Below are 12301 nucleotides of genomic sequence, written 5' to 3'. Positions count from 1 at the left end.
ACACACACACACACACACACACCTTGTGTTTCTCTAGAAACTCCGGTGTGAGAGTCCATGGTGCGTCTCTCAAAACCTCGTCAACATAGCGGCAGTGTCTCAGCGCTTCATAACGTTCAATCTCTGTCATGACTGTGAAACCCTTGTACTTATGGGTCAGCTCATCACTGCACACTGTTCCAAGCACAGGGGCAGGAAAACACACAAAACACACGGAGAGGCACATAAATAAAACTTTGGACAAATAATGGGGTTATTTTAAACAGTGAAATTTTGTTTGTTTGTGTTTGTGTGTGTGTGTGTGTGTGTGTGTGTGTGTGTGTGAGAGAGAAAGTGCCTACCTCCTACTATGAGGTAGGTGTTAGGAAAGAGGTTCTTGGCCTGCATGAGGGCACGAGCGTGCCCAGAGTGGAACAGGTCAAAGATGCCATCTGCGTAGACTCTGACTGGCCGGTCCACTGAAAACACACAGCAATACAACAACACACTTAGTAAAACTAACTAGATCACTTGTACTAAGATTTCATATTGCTGTTGTACTGATTTATGAAACACAATTCTATTAATAACATTTAACGAGTGTTATGTATGACATTGTCAAAGTCAAAATGGGCAGTTATAAGAAAAAATGTCTTAATTGATGCAGCAGAAGAGATGTGGTAGGCTTTAGTTAAAATAACACATGTAGTAATAGTTGTAATAGTTGTGGCAGTGGTAGCCACAGCAGTTGCAGTAGCATCAGCATCAGTAGTAAAATTAGTAGTAGTAGTTGTGATGCTAGTGATACTGTAGGAGTAGAAACAGTGATACCAGTACCGTAGAAGTAGCTGCACTTGATAGTTGCAGTACAGTGTCATAGTAGAAAAGGTATCAGTACTAGTAGTGTTAGCATCGATAGGGATTAGCAACAGTAGTAGCATTAGTAATAGTGGTAGAAGTAGCAGCTGTAGGCTACTAGCAGTAGGCCTAGTTGTAGTACAGTTTGGTAGCATGAGTAGCCTAACCCGGAAATGTATCAGTAGTAGTAACTTAATAGTATTTGTAGTGAAAGTGATATTGTAGCAGTAGCAACAGTAGACGTAGCAACCGTGGTTGTAGAAGGCTTAACGTTAGCTTCAGAGGAAGTACACAGTAGCTACTGTTAAAAAGTAATGTTACAGTATACATGAATAGTAATGTTACAGTATACATGAATAGTAGAAAATGTAGCAGAAGCAGGAATGGTAGCAATTTAAGTAGCAAATATAGTAAGAGGAAATACTGAGGAATATGATGAAGATAAACATAAAAGCTGGAAGAAGGAGGAGCTACATGAAGTGGGCCAGAGAAGGAAACCAAGCAGGAGTGTGGGATCCTGTACCTGGCGTGCCTCTGCGGGCCTGAGCGATGGTGAGTTTCTCATGAGGAGCACGACAATCACAACTAGTCTCCCTGGCAAAGATGGCAGGCTTTGTCAGAGTCTGAGACAGAGAGAAGGGAAAAAAAGAGGCTGGGTTATAGATGAATGAATGTAGGAAAACATAAGTCCACTCCCATTCCTTCAGTGGTATACACAGAATGTCCCCCTTCTCATGCTCATTCCTGTAAGAGTAACCTCCATCAAGTTATTGACCACAACTGATGCCTGCTCCACATTGGGACAATGGATTGAGAGATAGCCAGAGCTGCACTCAGTGTTATTGATCACTCTGTGTGTGTGTGTGTGTGTGTGTGTGTGTGAGTGAACATTTTCTTCTGTGTGTATACATGTGGCAGAAAACAAGGACAGAGCTTTTAATCTGCTGTGGAAGGGCTCTCAGGAATTAGTTAAAATTCAAAGGGAAGAGTAAGATGGATCGTGCAGGTGACTTCCAGTGATGGAATTGGACAGGATGAAATAATCATAATTTTCCGATATTTAGATAAATGTAAATTAAGCAGGTAAAGAAAGACTAAAATACAGTGGGACATGGAAAAAAAGACAAACAGAGGACAGGTACGATGATGGATGATACCTGTTGGGGCTTGTCAAAGCTACATCAAGGTTAAAGTATTCGATGCAGTGTGAGCCTGCCTGAATATTTGTCTTTATATGCCATCTGTTGACTGCAGGGATCATTCACTAAATCTCATTCACACCAATAAATGAGAATCAGGGTCTGCACCGAGCAGAAAGCTGAGGGAGTGTGAAAAAAAGGGAACAGATTTAGTCTCCCTCTGTGGAGAACACAGGCAACTGACGTCAACATATCCTCAAGGAACAGCAACAAAACCAGAGTCTGGCGTGAAAACATTTTCCATGGACACTCAACACAGTGGAGGTGAATGAAATATATTTCGTGGTGCTCACTGTATTAAGAATAGTGTGTTCCCGACAGTTTTCAAAGGGAGTATTTCCTCAGGAAAAGGTCGTTCTAACATGTCTACAAATTATTCTGAAATGCAAAGTTGTGACTGTTTCATCCTAGGTGTTTCACAAATTCTGTACATAATATTTAATTACTATAATTTGCTAGGAAACCTGTCACACTGAGGACAGTTCTTCTGTCATCTATCTCTGCAAGACAGGCAACAACATAAGCTTTATATAGATGACCTTTTCATAGTCATAAAGTATTAACAGGCCCAGGATTCATGTTGCATATAAAGAGAGCTCTAATAAGAAAAACACAACAATCTGGCAGGTGCTATGCCATTACTACACCTTGTTAAACCTTCTGTTTGCGACCATGGAGACCACTGGACTTGCCTTACATTTATTTATCACAGCTTTACCTAATTTTAGGAAAATTGCTTATGAACATGATTTTGAACTGATGATGTTGCAGAAGTCCACTGCAGAAAATAACCCTTAAGGATGGCATAAATACAATTAACATTTCTGTATTTTGCTAATGTCTGTGTTGGTCAGCTGGAGCTGATGAATTGCCATTAACTTTCACTTAACTAAACAAATGACCAAACAAGCAATTTAGAGGTTTGGAAACAGGCTGTTTAGTGTGGACAAGTGGATTTTAATTGGCATGCCTACAAGTAACAGAAAATATGAAAAGCAGGCAGCACATAGGCAGGTAAAGAATTACAGCTAGATGAGGAATAGAAAGAAGGCATTGATATTTAATATAGCTATAAATGTGAGACTCCTTGTATGAGATCTATACCCTGTTTACTTGCACAGCCAGTCAGTTCATTTTAAAAGGTTTTAACTTTTCTGTCCGTTTCCATTACAGAGGTATCATATTTCAATGCTAGCCATTAGAGCTACAACAACAAAAAGCAGCAGAGAGGTTAGGTTGTGGTTAGCGGGCACCCACATCACCATGATTCCTTGGGCCCGGTGAGAACAGAAGGGTGGCTTACAAACACTTAGCAGATGGTAAAGCTTAAACTCACTGACCAGTGGCACACACCGGCCTATCAGGGCGAGCGGCGTGAGCGTGCACAGAAAAGCCCACTCTGGCACAAGCAAAGAACATCTGGCATAAGAAGGATTAAAGCTGAAAAAAAGAGAAACACAGGGACACAGCAACACAGGCCACGAGAAAACACAGGCAGGAAATACAAGAAGTAGAGAGAGGTAGGAGTGAAGACAGAGGAGAGGAAAAAGGCAAAGACGGACCATCTGGAGGAGACAAACAAAAATGCCAGGATGAGGAATTACACCAAAGAAGAAGAGAGAATCCAAATCCAGGAGGCTCTCCTTACTGCCGCAATGTCCCTTCAGCAGGACATCCGTGCTATGTTGTCCATTGTGTAAACCGCCTCCTTCTTTGGCAACACACACTCACACTGTCCACTCAGCATTCTGAGCATATCCCACAGTCTCATGCTATGGGGGATCTGTTTTGTAACAGGGGAGGAAGCAAGACCCTTTGTCTTCCTCTCCCTCCTTGTCAAACAAACTGCAAGCAATGAACACACAAGAAAACGTACACATTCAAATGCCCTACCGTCCGAGGATGGGGGCAGGTGTGCTCAAGCTCCTCCATGATTCCCAAAGGCTCATGGGATGCGGCTGTGGTCCCTCTGTAATGTGACTCAGCATCAGTGAGAGGCTTCCTCTCTCCTTACCACTCTGTTCTTCTTCCTCTGTTCCCCGCCCACTCCCTGCTCTGCCTCTCTGTCTGTCCTCCCCTCTCCTCCACCTCTCTGTTCCCCTGCTGCAGAGACGAGGTGGCAGTGAAGATGTCTCACTCTGCAACGATTTTTGAGTACCACTAAAGGAACTAGTTCTGCTCTCATCTTGATGTTTTTGAAAATATATTCAGTTAAAAACCTCCAAGGTTCATTTGCAGCTTGTGTCAGTTTTTCCTATACACTCAGCTGACAGTCTAGCACTGATTCAACCTGTATGTGCTTTGTACTAATGTCACAAATCTCCAAGCACATCTGGCATCAATGTTATAGATGTTCAGTAACATTGATGGCTTTAGTAGATTGCCTTGGTGTAAATGTAGGTATTTTTGCTATACATTTTAATTATGTAGAAGTGACAAATGCAATAGGCCTACAGTTGATTTAGATCCAGTCGTCAATTATGTGTGTAACTGTGGGGGAATTTTCACTTTAGTGCACAAATGAGGCACAGGAAAAGAAAATAAACCTTATTTTTCTGTATGTGATTCTCCTGTCTTTGAGTGTTTATATAGACGATCTTCGTGTACAGAGATGATGAGCGCTCGCCATGGCGACGGAAAAGAGGAGAGAGAACCAAGAAAGGACCAATCAGCGAAAAGCTACTGCAGACTAGCAATATAAGCAGCGAGGATTGGTGGAGTGGTCCATAGCACCATCAGTGAGATGATACTGAGTATCACTACTTATACATTGGCTCGGCTTGAAACCAGGCTATTCACATGTGAAGGGGATGAATTGTATTTAGGGATGCACAGCATTTAAGCTAGTAGCGATCTTATTTAATAAATCATACAGCAGATCTGATGAGGTACAAAGTGACTAATGTAACATTTCACCATGATCAGACAATTGCAAAGCTCATAATGTTGTCCTATTGTATCAAGTTTAATAGTCTATATAGGCTATTAGCTGTCGTTTGAGCCATCAAAGTTGCATCACACGAAAGTGTATTGTATGTTATTAGCTATGCTTCAGTTCAGACTACACAAATTAACCTTTTCTCTTTTCCTTTTTCCAATATAGGTTACTTAGCAAACTTACCGTTACCGTTGGCGACAATAACTTTAAAATTTAGTCGAAACGAAACTTGCATGCTTAGCCTACCTTTAGTGGTCCTCTTCTGCAACAAAGAGGCGCAACAGCTGAGCAACAGGAATGCGATCTGATGCGTCGCTGTTTCACCATGGTGTCCAAAAGCAAACAATTAGGCCAATATTAAGAAAGTAAATAGTTTTTTTTTCAGTTTGGCTTCTTTTTTGTCCAAGGTGGTCTTTGGTCCAGCACAGCGAGCGAGAGCAGCAGAGGGACGACCGTCCGTCTGTCCGTCTGTCCAGTCAGTCCAGTTTGTCCAAAGGACAGATCAGCTGCTCACTGCTGATGAGCTGCGACAACAGCGGGCCATGCACGGTCCACTTAGCAGACCTTACAGTCGACCATCCGGCTATTAGACTTTACATCCAGGACCCCTCTTCCCACAGCCTAGGTCACTACAGTGGAGGACCTTACTCACGCAATGTGCAACTTGTGGCATAATATTTAAAAAGTAAACAATGTGTGTGAAAAACAAAAATGAAAAGACAATTAGCATAAAATTAAGAAGGACAACTATTAACCCCCACTTAAACAAGTCATATTGTACACAAATATTGGCGTACTACAAACAATTGACAACATGCACACATTTCTACTGAAATCACCATCAGTATGATAAAGTGTCAATAAACCCACTCTAGGCTAGGCCTATAGCAGACTAACATGAATTATTACAGTGCTTTATGGTGTGAAAGCCAAAACAGCTTGTGGGGATGACGCTTTGTGTTTTCATTGTTGGACGCACTGTAGTGTCTCTGTGGCCTCAATCTGGGACAGGAACCCATTGTGCCCTACAAAGTCCAGCCGGGTCGCCATGGAAACGAGCTTCATTGATTTGAAAAAAAAGAGGGAAACTTATGGCCTAATCCTAATTTTAAATTGTAATGTTATTGCTTGGGAAATACAGACACAACACATTGATGTATATATAGACATATAGAACTTATAGACAATATAATCCATTGAAATATGATATGGAAAAGTAGGCTATATTTGTAAGAGGCTGCATGCCAAATCATCTAGTCTACAACTGCTGTTTATATGGTAAAAAAATGCTGAAACCACCTCAGGGGTAAAAATGAGTAATAAGGTTGCTGGGGTTTGGGAAACTATTTCAAAAATTATATCAAACGAGCTATAGGCTAAATGAATCAATCAATCAATCAATCAATCAATCAATCATGTATCTATATCTACATGTATTTTCCTTTCTGACTATGCCTTTTTATGCTTGAAGTAGATGCAAAAACAAATGCAGTGTTTGTTTTAATGTGTCAATTGGCCATTATAGCTTAAGTGTAGGTGGTAAAATTATTGACGGTATTTAAAATTGTAAGTTTTAATTAAATTTTAATTTAAAATCTACTGAATAATTCACACCTGTAGAGTCTCACATAGGCTACTGTATACATACTGTACTTGTTGTGGTCTAGCTCGAACCTGTGGGGTAAACAAGAAAGTTGAACAACACTGCCACCGTGCGAACATAATGGAGGCAGCGCTTCACTTCATTGGCGGACAGCGATGTGATGTCATTTCCTGCATATGACTTTCCCCGGGAAGCCGATTTGGCGCCGACTGTCCCTGTTGTTGTGTTGACCTGTATGCAGGTGTCAGTGAGCAAACGGTAAAGCCTAAAAGTGAAAGTTATGGCTCCGGTATCAAACCCAGAGAAGGACATGGATGGTCCGGATGGCGGTGAGTTTTAGTTTCGCGTTGCTTGCTAGCTGACTTTAGCGGACTCGAACAGTGAAAGTGAATAAGTTAGCTAACACATTAACTTAGCTAGCTTAGCTTACACTGTCATACTACAACAAGGGACACGCGTAGGTTATTCATACTATAACGTTAGCTATGTGTAGCTATAAGAATGCGCCAACAAACGTTATTTGAGCTAACAATTTTCCATATAGAGTGTAGTGTTGCTAAGGCTTAAGGGAGGATAACAGACATGTGTCAGTGAATGTTCGCTAACTAGCTATGGTGCGCTATTTCCGTCTGTCATTTTCGGACTTGACTGTACCTAACGCAACCGCAACCTTTCTGGCGCCGTGTTCAATATATGTCACTAAATAATAAAAGTGCCCGCATGTTCAAAAAACAGAAGTTATAAAGCAAAAATGCTGTGCGCCTGCGCTACTCCAATTATTCCACTTAAATGCACCATTAAATGAGTAATTGTTGGGATAAACATCTGCAAATCAAACGGTCATGTTCATACCTGCTTCTGCGTCATGTCGATGTGTCCTTCACCTCAGACGATGGAGGCGACACCTGTGGTCTGGCAAAGTCTCGCTCCAGACGGGAGAAGAGAGAGAAGGTGGGGAGGAAGTCTGCACTGGAGCAGCTCAAGAAAGCCAAGTTGGGGGAGAAGATCAAATATGAGGTGAGAAACACACAATCTGTGTGTAATGGTTTGTAATTACTTATAGTCAGTGTATGACAAGTCAATGGTCTCTTACTTAATGAAACATCTCAGAGCCTCATCACCTTACTTTTTAGGCTCCATTAGCACCTTTTGTATTGACTCGGCGTTTGGATATACCAAACAGCCTCTTTAGACAAAATAACCTTTATTGATCTTCCACGTATAAGACTGTCTTCTATCAAGATTGGCAGTCTGTAGGTGATTAACTGGTTTTGTTTATTGACAGAAAATGTATTGACAATCATTATGATAATCATTCATCAAGCACCCTGGGACATTGTGATGCTCATTATTTACTATTTTTGGACATTTTACAGATTAATTAAAAGAATAATCATCAGGACAATTGATGAAAGAAATAATCAGCCCTATGTTTTGTTTTTATATCTATGTCTGCATTATATAATACGAATGTAAGATTACATGTATATAACCCTAGGTAAAAAGTAGGTTATATCGGTTCATGGGTTATGGCCAATCAGAGTTCATGTTTTCCAGGTGGAGGAGTTTACAAGTGTGTATGAGGAAGTGGACGAGCAGCAGTACTCGAAGATGGTACGAGAAAGACAAGAGGATGACTGGATTATTGATGATGGTGAGTCTCAGTCTCCTTTGTCCACTGTGAGAATATGTCTGTTGGTGAGGTCTAATGTGAAAGTTTCTCTTCTCTTTTCTCAGACGGAACAGGATATGTGGAGGATGGAAGAGAGATCTTTGACGATGATTTGGATGATGATGTAGTTGAAAACAAAAAAGGTGAACATTTATACAGGATTGTATTGCAACAATTCATGTGAATTGTGAGTGAGGGGCAGAGTGCAGTAAATAGTTTTGCACAAAGAGGGAGGATTTAGTTTTGTTTGTATTTGCAGGAAAAGCTGGTGCTAAAGGAGCAGGCTCAAAGACAAACCTAAAGAAATCTGCCGTAGCCAAGCCCAACACCATTAAGAGCCTCTTCATGAACAGTAATGTCAAGAGGCCTGCTGAGGTGGGTTTTTGCATCGACTTGCTTCTACTACACATGTCCCTATTTGTGCCCTTTGCGGCTCTTAACTTGAAATAAAAGATGTTCCTGCTCTTGTCCCCTTTCTGTTCTTGCATTGACCATAAACATAATTGTGTCTCTTGCAGAAAGACGTAGACCTGTCCAAAGATGACCTATTAGGAGATATCTTACAGGACCTGCACTCTGAGGTTGGTACTATATTGTATAGACAATGCAGAATGTTAACACAATTCAACGTCAACAAATGTATTTTACTTTTTCTGTTAAGATACTGTAATAGCAATATTTGGCATGGTATTTGCCCCCTTACCTGTTTGTTTTGCTTTTTAAATCTCTCTCTCTCTCACTCCCTCTGTCTTCCCAGAAACCGACTCTTCTGACTCCTCCGCCAGTGGTCACTCTGAAGAAAAAGAAGTCTCTTGGATCATCTATGAATCCCTTTTCCATCAAACCTCAGATGCCAAAGGTATCCTTTAACTTATGCTATAATTGGAAGTGTCTTTAAACTACATCATTGGCCAAATTATACAGTTTAAATTCATTAATTACAAACCATTGTATGTCACTTCTGTATAACCAGGAGTCAGCCTCAGCTACAGGTTTAAAGGCCAAAGTTATCAGGCCACCGCCATCTGACCCGACCCCCAGGTTATCAGCTTGCCTCCCTTCTTCCACCACACCTGCTCCTCCTGTGGAGAAGCATAGGGCAAAAGTGGAGGAGCTGGATGAAGAGCAAGGTAAGGAACATGTGTTGACGGACACAACTGTGCCAGCTTTTTTTCCATTTTCTCGCTTCTAGCAACAAGAATACACTTACCTTATTATGACGCTGTGTTTCTCAGAGGATGACCCTCTGGCTTTAGATGGGGTTGACTTTGATGAGCCGATGGAGGTCGGACTTGAGGAGGAGAAACCTGCGCTTAAAGAAAATGCTGAGTCTTCAACTAAAGCAGCAGAAGTGGCAGTTAAGGTAGAGCCCAAAGCAGAGCCCCAGGACCCTGTGTTATTGTAAGTCTTTTATCTGCTTAGTTTTTCTGTACTTACTAGGAAATAAATGTTTTTTTTCTGGCTTAATCTAAAAATGCTGTACATAGATGAAATACAGAGATAACATGCAAAGACCTCATACATGTTTCCTTAACAGCGTAACACAAGCTCAAGTGTTTACCATCTTCATGACATTACATTTAGCTGACGTTTTTATCCAAAGCAACTTTTGATTAGTGTGTCTCTACTTTGTCCTTTTCGAGGACCAACCGGATTGGAAGCTCTTGGGGACAAGAGGAGGAAGGTGGCGCAAGCGAGGCTCCAGCAGAGATACAGGTGGACTCCAGCCAACTCCCGTTGGTGGAAGGCGCAGACGGAGAGCAAGTCTTTCGCTTCTATTGGTTGGATGCCTTTGAAGAACCCTACAGCCAACCAGGTAAGACATATTCACACCTTACTGGACGCTATATCATGTGAAGATACAAGGATCTTGTTTTGTGGAACATATCCTGATATTTTAACTTATCTGTGGTCTAGGTGTGGTGTACATGTTTGGAAAAGTGTGGATTGAGTCTGCACATTCTTATGTCAGCTGCTGTGTCACTGTCAGGAACATTGAGCGGACTATGTACTTTCTGCCTCGTGAATATGTAAGTGTCCTCCTCCTGTCACATTACTGCAAATATATTATGGAAATGTTTTAAGCAACCACCCGTTTTCTTTACCTTTTTATATGCTTTGTTTAAAATAATTGAGCTTAATAAATCATCAACCATAGTATAAAATATTTGCTCAGTAAAACACCAATATTGTAATGAATGATATCAAATAGAAAAGCCTGTAAGATTTAATATGACAACTATTAAAGCTCCTCTCCTCTCAGTGATGAGACTTAGAGTTACAAGTTGTGATTTACTTGCCATCAATTCGTCAAAACAATTCACAGTATGAAGTACAATATGTTATATTTGCTGAAATCTAAAAAGTAACATTATAGTTAATTTGTGTAAATCTATGCTGTTACCATATAGTACACAGTACATTCCACTAGCTTAAAAAAGATGTAAAGCTTTAGGACAATGCAAAGCTACTGAGATTTGTCTTACATGTAACCTGAGTGTGTAAAATCACTTCACACATTACTTCTTAGGAAGTCTTTTAATTGCTTCACTTTGTTTTCATGAACAGAAAGTCAACACCAAGACCGGGGAGGTGTTGGACACTCCTGTAGGAATGATGGATGTCTACCAGGAGTTTAACGAACTCTCTGAGAAGTTTAGGATCATGAAGTTCAAGTCCAAGGTCAGTTCCAACCTTGGTTGTGGATTGTATAGCACAAATCTCATTTTCTGGCAAGGGGCAACTACGTTTGACATATTTGTAACTGGTGCAGTTTTCTGTGTTTCTCTCTGTAGAAAGTGGAGAAGAGCTACGCCTTTGAAATTCCTGATGTGCCCAGTCAGAGCGAGTACTTGGAAGTCCGATATTCTGTGAGTGGACGTGCACACACACCCTTTCTAGGTGTTCCATGTCTACATGTTTTTTATTAAAAATAATTATATATAATATTGTTTTTGCAGGCTGAGTTCGCTGCGCTGCCTTCCGACCTTAAAGGGGCAACCTTTTCCCACATTTTTGGAACCAACACTTCTAGTCTGGAGCACTTCCTCCTCAGCAGGAAGATCAAGGGGCCTTGCTGGCTGGACATCAAAACACCACGTAAGGACGATGTCCTTTTGTCCAAACTAAAATGATGGTTCTTTTTGTGTTTGAATAACAGATTTAACACTTTAATTTAGTCTAACTTCATTTGTATTTGAGGGATTTAGATATTTTTAATCTGATTGTGGGAAATTCACATGTACCCCCTGTGTCTGTCTGTCAGAGCTGATCAGCCAGCCGGTCAGCTGGTGTAAGGTGGAGGCTCTGGCCCTTAGGACCGACCTGGTCACTGTGGTCAAAGACCTGTCGCCTCCACCCATCACAGTCATGTCCATTAGCCTCAAGACTATCCAAAACCCCAAGTCACATCACAACGAGGTCAGAATAATTACAATGAGTTTGTGCTGTCATCAGTCGTGTTATTTTATGGTATGCTCAGACAAACTGAGAAACTAAGTGAGAAATGACCTGATAATATAAGTGTTCCACTTTAGATTGTGTCCCTGTCTGCACTGGTCCACTATCAGTTCCATATGGACAAAGCTCCACCTCAACCTCCATACCAGACCCATTTTACTGGTAGGTTATGTTGTTACATGTTTAGGATTGAGTGTTTTAATGCATACAAATAATACAACTGAAAGAATGGTCAAATGACAAACGTTTTGCACGTTGTTCTTATTGTCTTTGCAGTGGTCAGTAAACCGGCTGACTGTATCTTCCCCTACGACTTTAAAGATGCAGTGAGGAAGAAGGTGAGTGGCTATGGAGCTCAGCTTGACACTATTTTTACAGATGTATCAGGGTTAGGAACTTGCCAGCAAAGGACTATGAACATTATAATAAACTATTCATAAAGCACGTTCTACAGTACTTTACAAAAAGGTAGTTTAATTTATACAAAAAGCAGATTCTGTTAGAACCTACGGAGAATATATTTTGTGTGTGTGTGTGTGTGTGTGTGTGTGTGTGTGTGTGTGTGTGTGTGTGTGTGTGTGTGTGTGTGTGTG

The 12301-nt window shown here is 41.0% G+C and overlaps 2 protein-coding genes across 8 annotated transcripts in view; one reads left to right on the top strand and one right to left on the bottom strand.

Annotated features, from left to right (window-relative positions):
- The window catches only part of LOC117938308 (choline-phosphate cytidylyltransferase B-like), a 17054-nt gene extending 11570 nt beyond the window's left edge, over positions 1-5484 (bottom strand). For 3 of the 6 annotated variants that reach the window (XM_034862831.1, XM_034862829.1, XM_034862830.1), the window contains exons 1-4: positions 3377-3884; positions 1361-1460; positions 342-458; positions 23-174 (exon numbers count right to left, since the gene is read on the bottom strand). In XM_034862831.1, coding sequence (XP_034718722.1) covers positions 23-174; positions 342-458; positions 1361-1460; positions 3377-3601 — 594 coding nt within the window. In that variant the 5' untranslated portion in view covers positions 3602-3884. Of the gene's footprint in view, positions 1-22; positions 175-341; positions 459-1360; positions 1461-3376; positions 3887-3929; positions 4151-5220 lie in introns of those variants that run through there. The other 3 variants (XM_034862833.1, XM_034862834.1, XM_034862832.1) reach the window with 3 other exon arrangements.
- Positions 5485-6718: 1234 nt separating this feature from the next.
- The window catches only part of pola1 (polymerase (DNA directed), alpha 1), a 49613-nt gene continuing 44030 nt past the window's right edge, over positions 6719-12301 (top strand). Inside the window, exons 1-17 of one of the 2 annotated variants that reach the window (XM_034862185.1) lie at positions 6719-6906; positions 7467-7594; positions 8135-8231; positions 8315-8392; positions 8509-8624; positions 8768-8830; positions 9007-9108; positions 9223-9379; positions 9485-9650; positions 9893-10065; positions 10167-10279; positions 10818-10931; positions 11045-11119; positions 11210-11348; positions 11515-11669; positions 11786-11870; positions 11985-12046. In XM_034862185.1, the coding sequence (XP_034718076.1) occupies positions 6858-6906; positions 7467-7594; positions 8135-8231; positions 8315-8392; positions 8509-8624; positions 8768-8830; positions 9007-9108; positions 9223-9379; positions 9485-9650; positions 9893-10065; positions 10167-10279; positions 10818-10931; positions 11045-11119; positions 11210-11348; positions 11515-11669; positions 11786-11870; positions 11985-12046 (1872 nt within the window). In that variant the 5' untranslated portion in view covers positions 6719-6857. Of the gene's footprint in view, positions 6907-7466; positions 7595-8134; positions 8232-8314; positions 8393-8508; positions 8625-8767; positions 8831-9006; positions 9109-9219; positions 9380-9484; positions 9651-9892; positions 10066-10166; positions 10280-10817; positions 10932-11044; positions 11120-11209; positions 11349-11514; positions 11670-11785; positions 11871-11984; positions 12047-12301 lie in introns of both variants that reach the window. The other variant, XM_034862186.1, reaches the window with a different exon arrangement.

This window comes from Etheostoma cragini, chromosome 22 (assembly GCF_013103735.1).
Source record: "Etheostoma cragini isolate CJK2018 chromosome 22, CSU_Ecrag_1.0, whole genome shotgun sequence".
In the NCBI taxonomy this organism is placed as follows: Eukaryota; Metazoa; Chordata; class Actinopteri; order Perciformes; family Percidae; genus Etheostoma; species Etheostoma cragini.
This window is presented reverse-complemented; position numbering and strand designations above follow the sequence as displayed.